Raw genomic sequence first — 23,634 nt, 5'->3', positions numbered from 1 at the left:
CTTCAGTTCTGTGTTCTGTGGTCACATCTTTCACAAGTTCTATTGGTGATGGAGTCCATGAACTGTGATTGAAGGAAGTATTTGTACAAAGAAATCTTAACATTACTAAACCAGTAAGTTATTCTGAAACGGTGTTATACACATCACTGTTGACCTTATACCAAGTAAATCCATGACCAGGCTACTTTACATTTTAGAGTTTAAATTAAATGGTTTAATGTAGCCCTCAGTAAATAAATAAATAAATCGGGAAAATTGTGTAATCATTAGATTTTATTTGATTTTAGTGTTGTACCATGAGACATGTGACTAAGGAAATACTAAACTGACTGAAAAGCTTTCGGAGGAGGGTTTATGGTTGAGACATGGATGAGAGACAACAGTGAGCATCCCAAATGATTGATAGGCTGTTCCAGATGTGATTTTCTCAGGCCCTGGCTGAGACAACTGCTGTACTTCAGTCATCTTTTCCCTGTTCCTATACAGCCCTAGAACATTCATGGAACACTGTCCAATGAGCACAATTAACCTCATTTTGACATTTACAAAATAAACTCAAGGCCAGGCAAGAACGGTGTGCTTCATTCAACAACAGTGTCTATTATCCCATCTGGCTCAATCATTTTGAGAATGCTGTACAAAAAGATGTCATGAACGAGGCTGTTCGGCCATGGTGTGTTTGAACTAACTCCAAGCACCTGGCAATTCTTATCTTATTTACAATCATAACATTTCCAATTCTTCAAAATACAAAAATCAGACTTTGTTGATAATCAAACATGACACCCAGTTGAGAAAGACAAATGGTAGATTTTGTACATTCAATACATGAGAGAACAGCACCATCTTGTGGTAAGCATTGTATCAGACATGAACAGGGCAGAACGCAATACAGTTTCAGTTTAGGCCATTCAAACTTGATTAACTGTTTAACGGAATTCATTTTTGAAAAGTGAGGCGAGCAAGCAAGCAAATAAAAGTTCAAAATAGAAGTGGATCAGCTTCCTAAAAATTCGACAGCAACCTTAGTTCAACACCCAGTGACCTCGTTAAGACCCCATTGATGTGGAATAGCATTGTTGAAAATGTGCTGGCCGGGTCTGAGGGACATTTAGTTTTCCATAATCTGAAAGGAAGTTCATCTCTTTACTTGATGCTAGAGGACATTTTTATTCTAGTTTTCTATGAGACGTGAAGACGGGCAAACTGTGAATGAACATTGTATGGCCTCAGCTTCCAAATAAATCAAATGTAACTTTTGAGAGTTAGACAACTTATTCATAGCTGAAAATATAATACTTTGTATATAATTCTATATACAAAGTATCTTTAGAAGGACAGAATATTGTCAGCTGTGGTTTTTCCAGATAGCCCCCAGTACAGGAAGTTTATGTTCCCATGCAAGCAAAAGAGAGGGGGATGAAACATTAAAAGAAAATGAGTTGGGATAATAAGAGTAAACATCCTATCCAACAATATAATGTAAAACAGTTTCACAGCCAGGCCAGAGGGACAACAACGCAAACCTCAAACCACAGTCAAATACCAAAGAGGGCAGTGAAAAGTGGTTTAATAGTTGATCAAATGTATTTTCAGCTAAATTACATAGAATGTTAAGTATCATGTCCTAGCAACTGCCTTTTTTTTTAACAGGGAAGCAGTTTAAGGCAGAGAGATGGATGTGACAACTAATACAAGGTAAAGTCGCACTTGAAAGGTTATAATTAAGTAATAAGGGGAGGTGCCTTATTGCTATTATTAATAGGTTAGTAAAAATACATGTTTTGTCATACCTGTGGTATATTGTCTGATATACCACAGCTGTCAGCATTCAGGGCTCGAGCCAACCAGTTTATAATGACTCAGAGTAGAGGTCATGACCTAATCACATTTCAATCATCTAAAAACAACTCTTTATCTCAGAACTCTGTTCCGGGTGCATCATCATGTGACAACACCTCATGTTCTTAACACATGTTCAACAAGTGGACAGGATGGAATGACTTTTCATTGCTAAGGTCATAGCTTTGGCGATATTATCAGTGACTGATACTTCGAGTTCCCCGCCAAAATCAAACAATTGGCTACAACACATTCCAGTGTGAGCCAAACGGACTTCTATCTGTGAGTTCCCCAGTGAATCAGATTAAGTAACAGTCAGGACTCTGCTCTCTGCTCTCGCTCTGCAGTAATGAAAAGCACAAGTCACCAGTTAAGTGGACAAGCAACGCTTCTCAAGTGAGCCTTTAGGCTTAGTGGATAATAAAGTCATAGGTCCTTGCTGCACAACCTGGAGAAGAGAGGGTGTTAACACTGTCTTAGAAACAGCAGATCTCCATCAGTACAAAAACAAAGGACTAGCACACAGTCTTTCAGCAGAGTCTGTGCAAGCGCACACACATCGTTTTTTTGTATTATTTGAAACATTTGGCACAACAGAACACTGACACAGCAAATACACACATCTCAAACTCTCCTCCCCTTCAAAATATCCAAGAAGACCCGTCGTTCATAGCGATACGAGTCTGGATCACACCGTCTCAGTGTGGTGGGGAGAGATATTCAGTGGATTTGAGGCGAGGTCTTTCTGTGGGAGAGGAGGATGGATGATGGCAGTTAGAGGCTGCTAAGACAAGTCCTCTCTTAGTGCTTCTTCCTCCAGTATGCAGTGCACCTCGCTGTTGGAAGGCAACAGTGGGGACTGGGAGGGCACAACGATCTTATAGGGTAAATTGTCTTTGATGAGCATCTTCCTGGTGGCGGAGACCAGGCGGGAGTAGTTATCAGGGTTGTACTCAGAGGCTCCACGCCGGGTACAGAGCAGGGGCAGGTTGTCTTCACGGGACAGGAAGAGAGGGGGCCGTCGCTGGCTCTCTCCATCCTTCAGGGAGTCGGGTAGCGGCTTGCGCTTGCTCTCCGGCAGCAGCATGATGGACAGCACCGAGAGGACGGCGAAGGAGGCGAAGATGACGTGGTGGAGGAAGTAACCCCTGTTGTTCTGGAGCTCCATCATAGAGGAGGCAGCCATCCCCATACAGCCAGACGCTAGCACCAGCCCCAGACAACCACCACTGAGACAGAGGGAGAGAGAGGGTCAGGAGATATATAGAGCTCTACTCTGACATTGTCAAGGGCACCTGACCCAGCATTTGGTGCGGACACAATACCCACATTTCATATGCCTCCCTCAGACAGACAGGTGTCCACATACATGGAAAAACAAACACCCCACCCACAGACAAACTAATGACACTTTAGTGTGTTCAGGACAGTAGACAGATAATACATACCGGATTACGGTGGGCATGACCTCACTGGCGAAGAATACACTGAGCATGGCCAGGGCCTGGGAGAAGAGGAGCCCCAGCACAGAGAGCAACAACACCAGCACACCACGCAGATCTAGAGAAGGACACGTCGACTCAATAAAAACTAAGCAAACTAGGAAACAGGCACTTGGACCTGAAATCACCTGAATAAATCTAATGGCCAATCGGAATCATAACAGAGACATCCTTATGAATGGGGTCATCATGGCAAACCTATGGCTACTGTATGAGGAGAAGAGTTACTAATTAACCATGTACAGGGGAGAGAAGACGGTATGAGACCCAGTTCAGAGGCCTTTTAGAGGCCCCGGTTTAGAGGCATTTAAAATAAAATGTGTGTATAGAAATAGTATAGCAACATAGTATCATCATAGCACAGCTATAACGCAGGTTAAACTTACACTGTGTGAGGGCCAGCAGCAGCAGCGAGGACAGGCCGGTGATAATGGCAGACAGAAGCAGGATACCACGGCGACCAAAGCGGTTGACGGACAGGCAGAGGAAGATACATCCCAGAGCTCCAGTCAGCACACGCAGGAAGTAACTAAAGAAGAAGTTATGGGAGTAGCTGTGGAGGTTCCTGATGAAACAGTATTGGATGCCTGTGCCTATGAACCTGGAGGAGAGTTAGGAAAGGTTAGGTCCTTGGCCCAAAACATGAAACTTACCCTGTCCAAACAGTACTGTTAAAAGCAGCTGCGGTAAATGCTAACATTAACATTCCTTGTGGCTGTATTGCTCAGTGGAGGGAGTCATATAGAAGGTCATACTTGCTATGTTAGATACTAACTCACATAGTAAAGCTAAGGATGAGGCAGTTCCTCCAGATCACTCGGGTGGAATGCAACTCCAGGACTGAGTGGTAGAAAGGCTGAGTATCATCTGGGCACTCCGCATCGATCTCTACCGAGAAGAAAAGGAGAGAAGGAGAGATATGATCCTGTATTCACACTGCCAATACCAAAGCCAAAGGGCACTTGACCCAAACACTGTTCACTTGGTACAAACATATAACCCACATTCCATAGGGAATCTCTCTCCTCAGAACCAGTGCCTACTATTAAGTCACACTAAATGGAAACATTCAATCGGCCTAGAGAATAAGAGCATTGGGCCAGTAACCAAAAGGTCTCTGGTTCGAATCCCATAGCCGACAAGGTGAAAAATCTGTCAGTGTGCCCTTTGAGCAAGGCACTTAACCCTGACTGCTCCTGTAAGTCGCTCTTAATAAGAGCGTCTGATAAATTCCCAAAACATGTAATGGTTCTTGATTTGGACTAAGGTAATTCCAGTTTGCGATTTAGTACACTACAGTCGCATTGCAACAAAGAGCTCTTATGGTGGCTGCCACAGCAGAGCTCTTATGGTGGCTGCCACAGCAGAGCTCTTATGGTGGCTGCCACAGCAGAGCTCTTATGGTGGCTGCCACAGCAGAGCTCTTATGGTGGCTGCCACAGCAGAGCTCTTATGGTGGCTGCCACAGCAGAGCTCATGCGTTGGGTGTGCTCACTCATGAAGTGGCTGACTGCCTGTGAAAGGTGGAGCTGTGAGAGAGCTTAGTTGTACAGGTAAACAGGAACCATAGAAAAAACCTATGCCATGTGTAACTCAAACAAAGTTCACTAATATTGGATATGAGGGAATGCTGTGAGGAGACTGGATGGGTTGTTTGTTATGTGATGCTGTGCTGATTGTGGATGAGTGAAAACCAATAACATAAAATATGGGGAAACCTGGTCATTTGGATGTTTTACCCAAAGCATTAGTTAACCTTGTAGCTTTATTGTTAGAGAGGTAAGGATGAAGATTTTTTTGTTAGGTCGGCAGGCAGGTATTAACCCTGCCGAAAGGAAACAGGTCGGATAGAGAAAGTACCCCTACTATATATATTTATACACATAAAACACACACGTGTGTATATTAGAGGTCGACCGATTAATCGGAATGGCCGATTAATTAGGGCCGAATTCAAGTTTTCATAACAATCGGAAATCGGTATTTTTGGGTGCCGATTTGTTTATATATTTTTTATACATTTATTTAACTAGGCAAGTCAGTTAAGAACACATTCTTATTTTCAATGACGGCCTAGGAATGGTGGGTTAACTGCCTTGTTCAGGGGCAGAACGACAGATTTTCACCTTGTCAGCTCGGGGGATTCAATCTTGCAACCTTACAGTTAACTAGTCCAACGTAATAACAACCTGCCTCTCTCGTTGCCCTCCACAAGGAGACTGCCTGTTACGCAAATGCAGTAAGCCAAGGTAAGTTGCTAGCTAGCATTAATCTTATCTTATAAAAAACAATCAATGATAATCACTAGTTAACTACACATGGTTGATGATATTACTAGGTATTATCTAGCGTGTCCCGCGTTGCATATAATCTGACTGAGCATTCAAGTATCTAAGTATCTGACTGAGCGGTGGTAGGCAGAAGCAGGCGCGTAAACATTAATTCAAACAGCACTTTCGTGCGTTTTGCCAGCAGCTCTTCGTTGTGCATCAAGCATTGCGCTGTTTATGACTTCAAGCCTATCAACTCCCGAGATGAGGCTGGTGTGACCGAAGTGAAATGGCTGGCTAGTTAGCGCGCGCTAATAGCGTTTCAAACTTCACTCGCTCTGAGCCTTCTAGTAGTTGTTCCCCTTGCTCTGCATGGGTAACACTGCTTCGATGGTGGCTGTTGTCGTTGTGTTGCTGGTTCGAGCCCAGGGAGGAGCGAGGAGAGGGAAGGAACATATAGTGTTACACTGGTAATACTAAAGTGCCTATAAGAACATCCAATAGTCAAAGGTTAATGAAATACAAATGGTATAGAGGGAAATAGTCCTATAATAACTACAACCTAAAACTTCTTACCTGGGAATATTGAAGACTCCTGTTAAAAGGAACCACCAGCTTTCATATGTTCTCATGTTCTGAGCAAGGAACTGAAACGTTAGTGCAATATGTGCTATGTAAGAAAGCTTTTACTTTCTTCTCCAACACTTTGTTTTTACATTATTTAAACCATTATTTAAACCAAATTGTTTCATTATTTACTTGAGGCTAAATTAATTTTATTGATGTATTATATTAATTTAAAATAAGTGTCCATTCAGTATTGTTGTAATTGTCATTATTTCAAATAAATAAAAAAATTGACCGATTAATCGGTATCGGCATCTCTGTGTGTGTGTGTGTGTGTGTGTGTGTGTGTGTGTGTGTGTGTGTGTGTGTATATATATATATATACACACACACACACACAAATACATGTACATACATACATACACATATGTGTATATACACTGCTCAAAAAAAAGGGAACACTAAAATAACACATTCTAGATCTGAATGAATGAAATATTCTTATTAAATACTTTTTTCTTTACATAGTTGAATGTGCTGACAAAAAAAAAATCCCACAAAAATTATCAATGGAAATCAAATTTATCAACCCATGGAGGTCTGGATTTGGAGTCACACTCAAAATTAAAGTGGAAAACCACACTACAGGCTGATCCAACTTTGATGTAATGTCCTTAAAACAAGTCAAAATGAGGCTCAGTAGTGTGTGTGGCCTCCACGTGCCTGTATGACCTCCCTACAACGCCTGGGCATGCTCCTGATGAGGTGGCGGATGGTCTCCTGAGGGATCTCCTGCCAGACTCCTGGACAGTCTGTGGTGCAACGTGGCGTTGGTGGATGGAGCGAGACATGATGTCCCAGATGTGCTCAATTGGATTCAGGTCTGGGGAACGGCGGGCCAGTCCATAGCATCAATGCCTTCCTCTTGCAGGAACTGCTGACACACTCCAGCCACATGAGGTGTAGCATTGTCTTGCATTAGGAGGAACCCAGGGCCAACCGCACCAGTATATGGTCTCACAAGGGGTCTGAGGATCTCATCCCGGTACCTAATGGCAGTCGGCTACCTCTGGCGAGCCCATGGAGGAAATGCCACCCGACACCATGACTGACCCACCGCCAAACCAGTCATGCTGGAGGATGTTGCAGGCAGCAGAACGTTCTCCACGGCGTCTCCAGACCCTGTCACGTCTGTCACATGTGCTCAGTGTGAACCTGCTTTCATCTGTGAAGAGCACAGGGCGCCAGTGGCAAATTTGCCAATCTTGGTGTTCTCTGGCAAATGCCAAACGTCCTGCACGGTGTTGGACTGTAAGCACAACCCCCACCTGTGGACGTCGGGCCCTCATACCACCCTCATGGAGTCTGTTTCTGACCGTTTGAGCAGACACATGCACATTTGTGGCCTGCTGGAGGTCATTTTGCAGGGCTCTGGCAGTGCTCCTCCTGCTCCTCCTTGCAAAGGTGGAGGTAGCGGTCCTGCTGCTGGGTTGTTGCCCTCCTACAGCCTCCTCCACGTCTCCTGATGTACTGGCCTGTCTCCTGGTAGCGCCTCCATGCTCTGGACACTACGCTGACAGACACAGCAAACCTTCAAACCTTCATTGATGTGCTATCCTGGATGAGCTGCACTACCTGAGCCACTTGTGTGGGTTGTAGACTCCGTCTCATGCTACCAGAGTGAAAGCACCGCCAGCATTCAAAAGTGACCAAAACATCAGCCAGGAAGCATAGGAACTGAGAAGTGGTCTGTGGTCACCACCTGCAGAACCACTCCTTTATTGGGGGTGTCTTGCTAATTGCCTATAATTTCCACCTGTTGTCTATTCCATTTGTACAATAGCATGTGAAATTTATTGTCAATCAGTGTCGCTTCCTAAGTGGACAGTTTGATTTCACAGATGTGTGATTGACTTGGAGTTACATTGTGTTGTTTAAGTGTTCCCTTTATTTTTTTGAGCAGTGTATATATACACACACACACACACATATATATATATATATATACACACACACATGTATTTGTGCGTGTATAAATGTGTGTGTATATACATATATGTATAGAGTCATCTTCATTTCCTCCTTCCTGGCTGCTGATGCGTTCTTAAAGTGGCAGCGCACGGTAAAGGCTCCGTCCAGGATTTTGCCGCAACCAGTTACACTACCCCAGGCAGCAGACATTATTCATTGACACAGACTAGCTACAAGGGCCAGGATAGGGTGGGGGATGATGATACCTGAGAGCAGGTTCTCCGCAGGGTAGATGTCCTCACCGAGACACACTCTGTTCCTGATGGAGAAGCTCTGGAGACACCTCTTAGCCTGGTGGATCTGACCTGTGGCCAGAAGCCAGCGTGGAGACTCGGGAAACACTGATGGACAGCTGAGGTGGATACGAGAAAACAGGAATAGAAAACGCACCTATCACTTTCTCCATCCATGACGCTTTCTCTACTCTGTCCTTCCACAAAAATATATGAAAATGAATTATAATTATAACACACATCCCTCTATATAGACTATACTGTGTATCCACAAAAGAATGCTTATGACAGACTCACCACCAATAGGAGAGCAGCAGGAGCAGTGGCAAGGTAGCCACTGCTTGAAGAACTGGCCAATCACGACACAGCACCGCCAGCCCTGGCAACAAGAGCTCTGCCGCGATGGCAAAGAAACCGCTGACCATTTCAACCATGAGACGATGGGGAGGATCACACAGCTCCAGTCCTGGAGAACACAAAGGGAGATGAAGAACGGAGATAAAGGATAGAGAGAAGGAAAATGCAACTGGGACTAGTAGCCTGAATGACCAGAAGACTATTTGTGACCGTTTGTGAAATCCACTCTACCTTGACCTAAACTCCAACGCCCTAGTTCTCCTCCTTCAAAACCCCTCAGAGAAAACAAAGGAAAAAAAATATACTCATTTCCTTCCAGTATGTTCTGTCCTGCTATTTTTCCCCCACTCCCCCTTTTAAGAACTTTCTGGTAGTAGATCACTGAGAAGCAGTCCTCCAGAATTCAGCATAAAACCAAAAGTCTGGACTCAATTTACCAGTGACCTTAGAGGAATGATCGAAGAGCAAATATGTATGTGGGTATATTAAAGACAGACTGCGGTGGGCCTCCCTCTCAGGCTGTATCTAGCACCATTACTCCCATACACAGAAAGGTCTTAAAAACACATTGAGCACTCCTTGACTGCTTTCACTTAGCAAAGATTTGTCCACATACAAACACACGAGTTCACACAATCACCTCACAATCACAGGAAGGTTACAGCAAGAAAACCCAGACCCCCCCCTAACAATGGAACAACATCGGGGAGGAGGCGTCTCTTGGTCCAGGGGTGGCCTAAATATCCTAGGCCACAGAGCCTTGTGTTACCTCACACTCAAGCTATCTCAGAGAGGGAGAGGGGTGTAAAGGGGGGAAGGAGGGAGTGAGTGAATGAGTAATGCTCAGCTTGGTTCAAGGGTGTGATTCCAACCAGTACCCCTTTGAACCCTAACATGTACAGCAGTGCAACAAGATGGCACCCGGTGACCCGGGTATCCGTCCCCTATCCGTTTAACTTCCTTCTATGACTTTTCCCTTCATTGATCCTTGATGTGTGTTGGCAACAGAGGGAAGCCCCTAAGTGAGTAACCCAGAGGCTAGGGGTTGGTGTGGGATCATGGGGTATAAACCAAGGAACTTCTAAGCAATAGAGGGCTACGGGCAACCAGGAAGTAACACAAACATAAATCCGGGACAGTCCAAATAGTATGACATGTTACGTTTTGTATGTATTCATTTGTGGTTGTCCCTCATCCATTTCATTCGATACGTTCGATACGTTACGAATTTGCTGAACTTATGATATGTTACAGATTCCAATTTGTTGTGGCTAATGTTAGCTAGGTGGCTAACGTTTGCTGGGTTAGGGGTTAAGAGTTAGGTTAAAGTCATGCTAAGTAGTTGCAAAGTAGCTTAAAAAGTAGAAAGTAAAAAATGTGCTAAAATTCTAAATTCTGTGATGAGAATCAAAACACACACCCTTTGGGTTGCTAGACGTTTGGCGTTCACATTATATGCCCACGCATCCACCCTGCTTTCGTTTGCCTTAAGTAACCATACCAAACGTAACATATCATATGAGTGTCTCGGATTTACATTTACTATGTTAAGTCTACTCTATGAGACCACATTGCTATGGGAAGTATGGGGGAATACCATGTCAATATGTATTTGTTCTCGATGTTTTGACGTGAAACTGGTGACAGTTGTGAATAACGTTCCATAGTTGGAAGAGTTCATTGAAAATAATGCCATTGTTGATTAGATGCTTTTTTCATTAATTAAGGCTATTTTCTCTTCAACCATATAGAGTATCTGCTAGAAAGTCATGGAGAATATGGACACAAATGAAAAGTTTGATTTTTTTAACATTTTAAATACAGTTATCCAAGTATAAATTACCAGAGCTATGATAGAAAATATATGGCAATCGATTATCAAAATGACTGAAGATTCCCGTAACTTTGGAAAAATTACAAGTAGCTTTGCCCTACTTTTAGAAGAGTGCAAATGACATGTAGTGGCAGTGAATTGTCCCAGTTCCATTGATTTCCATACAATATTGACACAATGAAGCTAATCAATTTCAGTCTGCAGTGCCTGCTTGGTAAATGTTGATGGGTGAGCAGTTAAGGTACTAATTTAGCAAAATACTCTGAACAAAAACATAAAACGCAACATGGAATTTCAAAGATTTTACTGAGTTACAGTTCATAAGGAAATTAGTCAATAAAAAAAATACAAATTAGGCGCTAATCTATGAATTTCACATGACTGGGAATACAGATAAGGATTTGTTTGTCACAGACACAGTACCCCCCCAAAAAATAAAAGTAGGGGCGTGGATCAGAAAAACAGTCAGTATCTGGTGTGACCACTATTTGCCTCAAGCAACGTGACACATCTCCTTTGCATAGTTGATCAGGCTGTCTATTGTGGCCTGTGGAATGTTGTCCCTGTGAAGTTGCTGGATATTGGTGGGAACTGGAACAAGCTGTTGCACATGTTGATCCAGGGCATCCCAAACATGCTCAATGGGAGATGTCTGGTGAGCATGCAGGACATGGAAGAACTGGGACATTTTCAGCTTCCAGGCATTGTGAACAGATCCTAGTGACATGGAGCCGTCCATTATCATGCTGAAACAGGAGGTGATGGCGGCGGATGAATGGCACGACAATGGGCCTCAGGATATCGTCCACGGTACCTCTGTGCATTCAAATTGCCATCGATAAAATGCAATAGTTTGTTGTCTGTAGCTTATGCCCGCCCATACCATAACCCCACCATGGGGCACTCTATTCACAACGTTGACAATAGCAAACCGCTTACCCACGCAACGCCATCTGTCCGGTATAGTTGAAACCGAGATTCATCTGCGAAGAGCACACTTCTCCAGCGTGCCAGTGGCCATCATAGATGAGCATTTGCCCACTGAAGTCGGTTACGACGGCTAACTGCAGTCAGGTGAAGGAAGACCCTGGTGATGACGAAGAGCACGCAGAAGAGCTTCCTTGAGACGGTTTCTGACAGTTGCAGAGATTCTTCAGTTGTCCGGGTGGCTTGTCTCAGACCATCCCGCGGGTGAAGAAGCCGAATGCTAGACGGACGGGGCATCATATATTGTTAGCTTTCTTCCGTGTTTGAGAAGTCAAAGCCCTTTGGATTAGTTCTGTACTGCTGCCCCTGCCATCTTGATTTCCTTGCATGTTTTTCTCCTCTTCGTTCTCGTACCATCTGCTATTACTTTGACTAATTTAGTTAGCATTCTGGTAATAGACGCCTAATGGGATTTTTTTTGCATTTTTTGGGGTACTAAACCGGTAATACCGTTAATCCCGGGATAAGAGAAGGACGGTATGACGTTATGAAAACGAGGATCCTGCCCAACCCTAAACTGCCTCATTAAGTGTGTACTCAGGAGTGAGCGGTATTAGTAGGTTAAGTCAAGTGTACTTACTGGCGAGGTAAGAGGAGAGGAAGACCCCAGCCAACATGGCGCCCTGAGACAGGCGTAGCAGCAGAAACACTACAGGGCTGTTGGACAGACACACAGCTACTCCTAACAGACCGGACAGAGACACAGACAGCAGGAAGCCCTGTCGACGACCCAACCTGAACATAGAGAAAAGACAGTTAGAGATACATAGCTTCCCATGCACACATATTAAACATTCATAACAGCCTAATACCAGTGGTGAAATTAATACAATTGTAGGGGGGGGGGGGGTGTTACCAGTCACACACGGTGCCCAGGAGGACATATCCCACAATCCACCCTGTCATGAAGCAGATGTGCTGCAGAGGAATCTTCCAGTAGTCCCTACACACTAGGTTCCACTGTGGAGCAGAGAGACAGAGCGAGATGGTGAGTCATTCCACCTCAAAGAGAACAAGAAAGAGGCTTGACACCCACCATCTCAAGATTGTTCTGAAATCGTTTCTGTAGTTGGAAAAATATAAGATTGTGGCCTCCCGAGTGGCACAGCGGTCTAAGGGACTGCATCGCATCACTACAGATCCGGGTTCGATCCCGGGCTGTGTTGCAGCCGGCAACAACCGGGAGACCCCTGAGGTGGCGCATAATTGGCCTAGCGTCGTCCCGGGTTAGGGGAGGGTTTGGCCGGCTGGGATGTCCTTGTCCCATCATGCTCTAGCGACTCCTTGTGGCGGCCGGGCGCCACAAGGAGCAAGCAGTGTGTCAAGAAGCAATGCGGCTTGGCGGGGTTGTGTTTCGAAGGACACATGGTTCTCGACCTTCGCCTCTCCCGAGCCTGTACGGGAGTTGCCGCGATTGGACAAGACAAACTATCAATTGGATATCACAACATTTGGGAGAAAAAGGGGTAAAAAGTACCAAATACAAAAAAAAAAAGAGTAGCATTCCTTAAACATTATTTGATCTCTGAAGGATTAAGCTAATTGATTTAACCTAAATTGGCAATTGTAAATGTATTGTATTCATTTACTGTAGTAACTACTTGGGTGCAATCAATTAGCTTCATTTCTCAGAGATCAAATGTTGTTTCAACAAAATAATGTTTCAGGAAGGCTAATCTTATCTGTTTCTAACTACAGAAACGATGTCAGAACAATCTGAGATGGCGGGTGTCATGGCTTCCTGAAATGACACAGAATGACCCTTTTGCCACATAGTTAGGAATGGAGTTCAAGAGCCAAGTCAATGGAGCCACTGAAATAATGACATAATAGGTGGCCTATTTCTTCGTCCAGGATCTTATTTCCAAGGTAGAAAAATTCCGGGGGCAGATTGAGCATACCCTATTTTTAAGGACAGTTAATAAACATGCCTGGAAAGTGTGTGAAACTGTAGCTCCTTTCTCCCTTATTATTACATAAGTAAGAATTATAGTCCAGTGGCACACACACACACTTGAGGGCAACGGAGCGCCTTGTGTGAAGGAGGAGGAATTCAGCTGTGCGATAGATATCATCTCCTGATTGAATAAGAGTGACTGCAGATAGGTTTATCACATTAGAGCCACTGCACTTTGGTTTCCAGTGCCTTCCACCATTCCTCACCCTACTCGAATGCTTTCTTTCCTCCCCCATCTCTTCATTTGCTCTCTTTCCCTCCCTTGCGTCATCTCTTGATCTGTACCTATCATCCAACCCCTTAAATCAGGGCCAGAAGGACCTCCATTCCTGCTGTTTGATGTTTATACCCCCGTAGGAACAGGAACAAATGTCCTGTGACATCACGGAGAAGGGAAGCCAGGAGTGGGGGGTCAGGACTGGTTGCTTCCTATCGCCAGGGAAACATGTGAGAGTAAATACTTCACATCAGGGCCACTGCCTCCCTTGTTGATTTCCTGTCCAGCCCGCACACACTGTCTCTCTCTCTCTCACACACACACACACACCAGTATTTGCCTTGTGTCTAAACATTTCCGTAACTGCTGATACTTTTGTTTACCAAGATCCCTTTTATGTATTTGCACAGTGGGATGGGCCTGTCCCTTTTTTGATATTATAATGTGCTGGTGAGATTAGTCCAAGTGCAATAAGTCAACATTTAGTTAGCTTTTCCCTAGAAGCAAAACAGGACAACTTTAGAGAGGCATTGATTGTGGTCTGAAATAAAGAATATAAGCCTGGTAGTAAGAAATATGAAAAAGGGTTCCCTTATAGCCAAATAAATTCAGTTGAGCTCGAGTGTTCCTTGTTTATGAGATGGCTACGGGTCAGTACAGAAAGATGAACGCTCATCCTAAGAGTGACCCCTCTCATGTGCTCTGTTGAGGACATATCTTCCCAGGAACTCCATCAGGGTGGAGGAACACTGCTGTCCCTGCATTTCCTGTTGTGCTGCTTTCATCACATAAACACCCATACTGCATGGCTCTGCACAGCAGTCCCGTAATGTAATTATTATATAAAACAGACTAATGTGATCTGATAAAAAAAAAAAATCATATCAGCACTGTTTCTCTGGTAATCTTATTCTGGACTTAACCAAAACAACATGTATCCCAGAGTTAAACTCCAAAGCATGTTTACCAACGACAGATTTGAGCAATGAGTAGGCCAAACAGGGCATCCCATGTCATCTATTGATGTTACCTATTGATGACCAACTTTAGCCCCAGCAGTCTGTCTGGGACAATATCAATTAACACACATGTTACAAAGTCCGAAGTTATAGGCTAAACCCAAATCTACTCTGAGTAGGCTACGTTGAATGGATGAAGAACATTCGACAGGGCTTGGCAAAGATATTCACACATTAGCCTGAAAAAAGGCTACTTGTAAACCAAATTAGTTAAGGTAAATGCGTCGTCACAAAAACATCACTTGCACATGAATGATTGCTAAGCAGGCACAAACTCTCCAAAAACAACCACAAACCATCAAATCCAAGTATATATTTGTTTACCTCTGTCACGTAGTTGCTCTGAAGCGCCGCAGTTTGGTCGTACTCCCATCCTCTCGTACATGGCACTATCTCCTTTGGAATGCTGTCTATGAAGTTGGAGACGTTTCTAGGGTACTTATAAAGTTCACAGTGACTCAGTCCAGAGCCATTCACCCACGGTATGGTAAAATTGAGATACCCTTGTCTGGAATAATTACTGAAAAGAAAATCTGAAGGTAAAAGAGTCGGGTCGGGTTTACAGTGGTACGACCCGGGAATCAGAGTGTAAAAAACGTCGCAAAAAAGGTTCAGCGTCACAGCAAAGTTCGGAAACCAGCTGAATATGGAAACAATTCTGTTATATCGTCCATATCCACCGATTCTGGTATAAATCTTCGTTTCAAAGTCCATTGTTAGAGACCGTGCCGAAACCGCTGTTAGTCAGTGGTGCGGGACATCCACACACACCGCAGGACAGGCTAGATGAGGAAGCACAACTCCAGTCAAGTGGGCAGGTCGGTGAGTAACCCAAATGTCATTGGTGGGAAGTCCATCTGCTCGTACGCAATGTAGCCTAGGCCGACTTCGCACTGACAGATCGCCATATTTATTAACTTCATTCAGAGGATGGCAGAAGGGATCAAGTTGTCAAGTCTATTTTTACGGTTTCATTCACTTAACATGGTCACCAAACACTGCTCGAGGAGTCAGGTACCAGGGGAGGTGAATAGAGGTCTACTGGAATTGTATTTTGGAGTGGACGTGTCACTGTCAATGGTTACCTCTTCATACGTAGCCTTCTATAAATACTTGTGTCATCTACTGGTCATATTGCATGGCAAAAATAGGCCTGTTATATATCCACAGGTCTTGACGTTCTTCTCAAAAGTCTAAACCCCTCATGATCATAGATCTAAATATCAGCCAAAAACATACACTTTTCCAGGCATCCCCCTGCTGGCAAAGCAAAAGATAAGCACCAGTGTTTCCGCTACCTCTGTATAGACAGTTTTCTAATTGGTTTCAGTTGACCACTTTGGTGCCACAGAAGCCTGAATGTTGCCTCGAGGGCCTTTGGGACAAACTAGGGATTAAATATAGGGATAAAATTAAAATGTAAATTAGCTGTCAGCTAAATCTGGTGCAACACATCCCTTCTCATACTGAGACTGATGATTTGTTGTACATTGTCCCTGCTAAATAAAGTATACACGGGTGTAAAGTGTTACACGTGTATACTGATTGGTATTCTATCAACTTAATTTGCCTGTGATAAATGTGCTAATCAATCTTAATTAATAAAAATGAACTATTATTACATTTCCTCATTTAGCTCGGAAACTGTGTGCGTGTTGGCATGGTGCTAAAAATAGATGTGCCCATCTCCCGAATGACAAGGCATATTTAATTAGGAGTACATGAATGAGAACAAAGTAAAAGCAGAAAACAGTAAATATTTCAAAATTTTATTTACGAACATAATCTCTGAGGAACAACAGCAGTTCTCGCGCTCTCTGTACATGCAACTGTAGAAAATAACAATTTAGAATTTTTACTTCTCCGTTTAGTATTTTTTTATTTTCTCGCCTTTGTTTTTGCAGGAAATCAACACAGCTAGAGGTGAAAGTACTGGATCTTTTACAGCACTGACGATAGCATCAACAAACCCCTTCCCCCATAGCTGCTCCAACAATATGTACACAATTCAACTACATTGTACAAATAAAAAAAGTTACATTGTTACATCACCTGCAGCGAACGCACTGTCTCGTTGCTGTTAGAACCCCACATTCTACGCAAGTTTAGACTAGTACAAAGAGGAGGGTGCAAAACGTCCTGGGATATTTATTTACAACTATGTACAATGTCTCCAACGCATTACAGGAGGAAAATTTACACAGCGGAGACCTTTAACTGAAACATACCACAGGTGTCGGAAAGATAATAAATATGTTATTTGTTACCATTTAAAGAGTAGTTCTCCATGCTTTATTAGTCATTTCCCATTCTAAAGAATAAGCTACTGTCTTGTTCAATAAAGGAGAAAAAGAAAACTAGAAAAAGGCTTGAAATTGTGATTCTATTATGCAAAATAACAGTATGTCCAGTTAAATATTAAATGAACACAAGATGGACACAGTAGAGGTAACTTGTTACAGACTGATGAGAGGTCACAGGGTAATCTAGGGCATGGCCAAGTGGTTCACTGTATGGGGGGAGATGGGAATGAGACAGGTGTTTGTTACATTTCCTAATAGAAATTATTCTTCACTGGTGTGTCTTGGAAATAATATTTGGACATGTGTATGGGACACCAGTGTCTGGACAAAAATCACAGGGGATGTTGTCTTTATCAACCAAATGTATTAAAATAAATGCTAATGAAAAATACACATTTTTAAAAGGTTAAAACTATTGCTCTGTATGTTTGCTGCAAGCTTTGAATACCGAGGTTGGATTTGCCACTGTAATTTAACTATCACAATTTCAAGCCTTTGTGGTTCAATAAATGATCAAATAAAGAAATCAAGGCAGGGCTCAAACCATTAAGGTGAGAGACACGAAACCGAAACACACTTGATGTCTTGTAAACAATATTGAGGGTGTGAGGGTGTAGTAACGGTATACATTCTGCTCATAAGAAGTGATTGACATGCCACTGGGTTTTTTCTTATGTACGAAGCATAAAACACAAGACAACACCCAACACTACATACACGGATCTGAAACACACAAGAACTCTGTTGACAAATCTCCCCTTCCCCCTCAGAAAAAAAGATAAAAAATAAATAAAATAAAAAAATAATTGAGGGCTTTAATCAAACTGCTGAAGTCTACATGACCCTGACTACCTGTGCTATGGCATTTATTTATGATTTGACTGCCTTATGACTAGATTTTCCTCTTTCAAAATGTCCAGGACTACAACTAGTCAACTGCCCGTACACTGGAGTAGCAACACCCATTGCACTTGAATAGACATATCATACACAACTATGTTGAACGTGTGTACATAACGTCACAACATGTCACTTGATATTGCCATTAGGATGACTGACAGGCATCCTATGTGGTAGGTCAAAACATAAAAAAATAAAAATAAATCAGGACCCACCAAAAATGAAGAAACAATCAATTCTCACAAATCAATATTCCAATTGGATAAAAAAAAAACATTAACATCCTTAACTATCACTTTTGCACCATTCTTCCCCCCTTTGTGTACGAGTTAACTAAGTCTGCTTTTTGGTTCATGAAATTGAGGTGAAAGTTTAGTAATTGTCTAGTCTAGGCCTTACTCTTAGCATGGTAAACAACCCAATAGAGTAAAGTATGATGGCCTACTGAATAGGAATCAAAGAAACCCCTGACAAATACATACACCTACACTTGGAACAGTTGAGAAGCTATAGTGAAACAAACTACCTGCCTGTTAATATCTGTCCACTAAATAGTTCTGAATAAACTGGGTGATTGGTCATAGAAAGGATTTCTGAATTTAACAAAAAAGGATTTTGATTAAAAGGCGAATTAAAAAAGATCTCATTCATGGGCATGTAAGTCAAACCTAGTTCTTTTAAATCAAAGACACAATTTACCTATGTTACGCAGAGGAGTATGATCACCCTTTGAGTATTTGAAGAGTAGCACTTTCTACTACTGTAAACATATCTCCACTACTGTACAAAACTAGATAAATAGAGGGGTCCATACTTGCGAACATTAGAAAAAGTTTGAGTTTAAACTCTCTCTGTCTCAAAATGTGCATCAGCCATTTCAAATCATGACATAGTTGCATGTGACAATGTTACGTTAGCTGTTCCACATTACATAACCTGGCACATTTAGCCCTATGCTAACCTGATTAGTTGGCAGTGATTATTTCCTGGAACAAATTCCACATCAGTCTATCAAAGATCGCAGACTTTATATCCACCAACCAAATGGCATTTCTAATTATAAGTCAACTTTTCCACCAGAGGGATATTGTAAGCCTCCCAATTCAAGGTTTACTTTTGTTCCACTTGTTCTGTAAAGTATAGCGTCCCAACATTGCATGACGCATCCTTAACTATGCTGCTACTAGCCACTAACTAGCTACTAACTAGGCAAAATTCAAAAAGGCATGTTTTCGCATATATGGCAAAATGTTTGCTTATCCTTTTCACACACATCCATGTGCTTTAACGGGAAAAAGATAAAGGTAATTTAAGTTAATCGTACATTGCAAAAATAAAAAATAAAGTTGAAGAGCCTTATGGTCTTGTCAAATAGCTATCATGTACCCCTACTACCCTCGCTGCGAGGAGTCATATGCTGCTAAGGCGGTTAGAGGCCCCTTCATGTCAAGCTTTTTTGTTAAAGGTCTAATGCCAACATTTTTATCTCAATATCTGGGTAACAATTAAGTACCTTACTGTGATTGTTTGCAATTAAAATGGTCAAAAATACAGTAGCTTCTAAAAAAAAAAGTTGATTCTCCAGCAAGAACTTTGCTAGGACTATCTGGGAGTGGAAAGAGGGGCCTAATTGGAGGAGCCTAATGGGAGGAATGTGTAACCTGAAAACTAAATTATTGGCCTATTAAACTTATACTGACTGCCTGGTGATGTCACCAGGCAGTCCAAAAACCCCACCCAGCCAAACAAGCTGAAATTTCAAACAGCTCTTACACTAAAAGTGCATTATCATAATTTTCACATCTGTATTATTTCAACCTCGGTGTTGAAAGTGATGTTTGACTGCACTGCCCCTTTAAGGAAATAACTTGACTAGTGGTCCTCAAAGCTTAATTCAAGTGACCAAGTGGATGATTCTAATAATGCATATAAAATGTTGTAGCCTAAATAAGAAAATAAGTGGTGATTTTGGTCTAACAGTAAAGTTATACTATGCTATTATATTCAATATGTTAGGCCTATGTAGAATACTAATGAATCATCTTGCGAGACTTCGACTCCGCTTTGATCTAAACTTTATTCAAATCCTTAAGTCTATTGACGTACCTGTGTGACAAATCTAATTAACATTAAACAAATCCCCATAAAAATCTGTCACTTTAAGCTAGAGATATGTTGTTTTGCATGGGATGCATCTCAATCCACTGCATCCGCCTATGTCGGCCTTCCGCATCTGCGGTGGTAGGTGGCAGCTACAGCGCTGTTTGTCAGACCAGGAGACATTTTGAAAAATCAGTCTTCTCACGAAAATGTCTATAGCGTCCAAATGGTTGGCCTACTAACTAATATGACCACTCTATGGAAAGATTAGACTATCAAGAACACAATGGGGTCGTGGTTTTACTCTATGACCCCCATAACTGTCACGGTACATATAACCCTGGTACCGGTTTTAAAACAAATGAATGGAAGTATGGAGGTATTTTTGTGCCAAAAAAAAGTGGTTAAATATGTGCCCAAAAAATATATATACACATTTCCTGATCTCCTAGATATAGGACAGACACTTCAAAACCTTATTCCTTATGATTACATTTTTTTACTGTCTGTTTTTCCATTTATGAATGTGTTATTCAATTTGTTTCTATGGTCTATAGTAGTAAATCCCAAATTCACAATTGTATCCCCAAAAATGTGTGTATATTTTTTCATACCTAGAGGGGTCCTAAAATTCTAAATCAAATAGCTAAATGATCCATGGTATGACCATAATAAAATAATTCCATATGTTAGCTTAGGAGAACCCCCTCCCACCTCCAAAGGCTTTTAGAAGTTCAACAAGCACCATTCTGAGAAGTGGCAGACAGTTGCAAATGGCAAGAATGACCAGGAGCCAGGCTCGCTACGTTGAGTTATTGGTCCAGTTGAAACTTTGTGTTTTTTTTATATAACTTTGATTAGCAGATGGTGCCGGTTGACCTCTGCTAAGGATGCTCTCATGGAAAAGGGTTCTATTACATCCATCTAAGTCAAGATTTGAAATTGACTGATGCAGAATTTGTAACCTGACAGTCACTGCCGTCAGGTTAGCATAGGGCTATGTGTGTCTGGTTATGTAATGGGAACAGCTAACATTTAGCATCTTATCACATGCAACTACGTCAACGATTTGAATTGTCTGATGTGCATTTTGAGACAAGATATTATTTTTTTTTAAGGTAAAGACATTTCTATGTTCACGTATGGACCCAGGGAGTTTGGAAGCTAACACATTCCATAATTAAAGCAAGAATACATTTTTAAAACCAATATGGAATGTGGCCTGTATCTTTGCTAAAAAGGAGAAGTTTTAGGTGGTATACAGAAGAGATCAGGAACATTCATGTCAATCTGATGTGGCCTGAAAAACGGTTAACCTGATGCCTATGACAGTGACATTCAAAAAGGGAAGTTAAGGATTTCAAATATTGAGCTGGCTGTCAGATCCCTAGTCTTGTGGCCTGAAAGTTCTCCAACATCATGATGAATATTATTCATAAAGACCCACACATACAATTCAAGTCAAATTAATGGGTATATTAAAGAAAGAAAAAGACAAAAAGAAAATCCCACCCAGAATTATAAATGTTATGGTTTTTCTTGTTAGTGGCATTTCTTTCTTGACCAATCCAGATGTACCCTTGTTTGACTTGCCCAACACTAGGTAAATTAAAAATATTCACTGTAAAAAGGCATTTTCTTGGTTTAGATTTTTTTCAGATATAATTGTGTAATAAAGCAATGACTAATATAACTATTCTATTCTTTAAATCATTTTATAACCATTTTGCTACATCTGAGGACTATAGTTGTGGCCCTTAGTTTGGGCATTGTTCAAAACGGTGGGGTTTTGTACTGCCTATGTACGTTGTGGTGATACCAACACAGGTAACTCATTTTGACCAGCCCTGGACAAAACCTATAGATGGGAACGTTACAACTGTGCACTGGAGTCTTTAAAATACTGACAACGTGTGCACATTTTGGCCCATGGGTATGAGGGGGAAAGTGCTGCCCGAAAGTGAACTGTACATACAAAGATCATTTTTATTCATTTATTTTTTTACACTTAACTGAGTGATGTTACAGTACATACGTTATTTACAACTGTGCAGTAATGTGTGGCAAAATAAATTATCTAGAAGGCAGCAAGAATACATTGGTTAACGAATATAAAAACTGTACATCATTTACGGAATACAATTTTTTTTCAGTTTTCTTTTTTCCCATTAAACTAATATTGGCTCTGTAGTGTTTCAAGTCACTTCCTCAGAAACAATTAAATGCCCAAGTAAAGAAACAGACAAAAAGAAGAATATTCTCCTCTAAACCACCATCTGTTTAGTCTTGAATCTTTGAATCGCAACATTCTTGTATTATTCTTTTATCCTGTTTTTCCATTTGCAGTCATAGTTGCAGGTGAACAGGTGTGTGTGTGTTCTACCTAGCTTGGCAGAGTGTCAGAGGCTGGTTCTTCCTGCATGCAGAGCCAGGTGACCAGACTCTGGTGGGGATGCTCCGGTTCATCCCCATTCTCTGCCTCACTCCTCTGCCCAGGCCATGAGGCGGAAGATGCCGTCTCTACACCTCCGGCATTAACCCCCTGACACACTCTATGGACCCTTGGCTGTACTCTGCTCTGGGGCAGGATGCTGGTTCTACCGGGTGTGGTGGTGGGCTGTGGACAGACAGGACTGAGGCTCTCTGACTGAGTGTGGCCTTATGGTCCCGACCAGAGAGACAGCGTCCACACAGACTCTCCTATCCTTTCAACAGGAAGAGGCTGGAGGTCCCGCAAATGCCACATGTTACACCACCACATCGCGCATGCATGCCCTTCTGACCATGTGCTGCGTTCTCCTCCTCAAGGCTCACCTGGAGCTCTGTGTCCACTGTGGTGCCTCATCCCCATCCACCAGGAGATGATTCAGAATGGTGGGAGGGCTCCTCTCCAGCGTTCCTTTGTGGTTTCATTTACGGGGACCAAAAAATTCAGAAAAATATTTCTCCCCTATTCTCTGTCCAAACATCACCTAAAAGGGAGGTGGTGTTGGGCGCTTCAAAGCAAAGCCGTTTTTTGCTTTTTATATTCTGAACAAAAGCATAAAAACTTGAGGGATGAAAGTGCAAGTTGTGTTTTTCCCCGGTAAAAAGATGCTCCCTCCTCTCATGGAAGAGAATCATTAGCAAGTTTTTTTTTCTTTGAATTTTTTCTATATAATATATAGGTTTTATTCCTCTTCAAACCGGCTAGCCCTTACCATACGTTCTGTTTGATGTCTCTTTGAAAAGTGATGATATTTGACCTCTAACTCTGTGAACGAGTGCATGTTTCTGTCACGCGGGCAACAGCACAAAGTCATCGTTGACGTCAACCATTGGCACGTAGAAGGAGGGGACCTCGTTGACGCACAGAGACTTGTGTACAGCAGGGTCCAGCTCCTGCACCTTAAGTTGCCACTCCATCCTCTGCACCGCGTTCAGGGCAGCTGCCTCATGCTGCTGCCGCATTAACAGACACGTCTGAGAAGAGAAGAGAGAGAGAGGCCATTGTGCTACTGCCATACACAAATACT

General features: G+C 42.3%; 2 protein-coding genes across 7 annotated transcripts in view; both read right to left on the bottom strand.

Annotated features, from left to right (window-relative positions):
* Positions 1–253: 253 nt before the first annotated feature.
* On the bottom strand, positions 254–16,574 carry slc22a31 (solute carrier family 22 member 31). The gene is made up of 9 exons (XM_021586019.3): positions 15,141–16,574; positions 12,480–12,583; positions 12,204–12,358; positions 8,743–8,911; positions 8,419–8,564; positions 4,124–4,232; positions 3,731–3,945; positions 3,291–3,402; positions 254–3,071 (listed from the first exon to the last, which is right to left on the bottom strand). Exons 1-9 carry the CDS (start codon positions 15,528–15,530, stop codon positions 2,627–2,629), a joined length of 1,845 nt encoding a protein of 614 aa, XP_021441694.3. The 5' UTR covers positions 15,531–16,574; the 3' UTR covers positions 254–2,626.
* LOC110506421 (ankyrin repeat domain-containing protein 11) overlaps positions 16,572–23,634 on the bottom strand; it is a 139,383-nt gene continuing 132,320 nt past the window's right edge. For all 6 annotated transcript variants that reach the window (XM_021586014.3, XM_090222170.1, XM_021586015.3 and 3 more), the window contains one exon: positions 16,572–23,581. In XM_021586014.3, coding sequence (XP_021441689.3) covers positions 23,396–23,581 — 186 coding nt within the window. In that variant the 3' untranslated portion in view covers positions 16,572–23,395. The remainder of the gene's footprint in view (positions 23,582–23,634) is intronic.

Source organism: Oncorhynchus mykiss, chromosome 26, assembly GCF_057628025.1.
Source record: "Oncorhynchus mykiss isolate SJ-2025 chromosome 26, ASM5762802v1, whole genome shotgun sequence".
NCBI lineage: Eukaryota > Metazoa > Chordata > Actinopteri > Salmoniformes > Salmonidae > Oncorhynchus > Oncorhynchus mykiss.
The sequence above is the reverse complement of the archived record's forward strand: the minus strand, read 5'-3'. Positions and strand labels throughout refer to the sequence as shown.

Excerpts from the sequence above, each read along its gene's own strand:
- slc22a31 (XM_021586019.3), bottom strand. The coding sequence starts at position 15,530 with ATGGACTTTGAAACGAAGATTTATACCAGAATCGGTGGATATGGACGA. Across the intron at positions 8,912-12,203 it reads CCTCTCCTCTTACCTCGCCA|GACTGGAGCTGTGTGATCCT; the intron begins GTAAGTACACTT and ends TGTGTTCTCCAG. Across the intron at positions 3,072-3,290 it reads GTCATGCCCACCGTAATCCG|TGGTGGTTGTCTGGGGCTGG; the intron begins GTATGTATTATC and ends CCTCTGTCTCAG.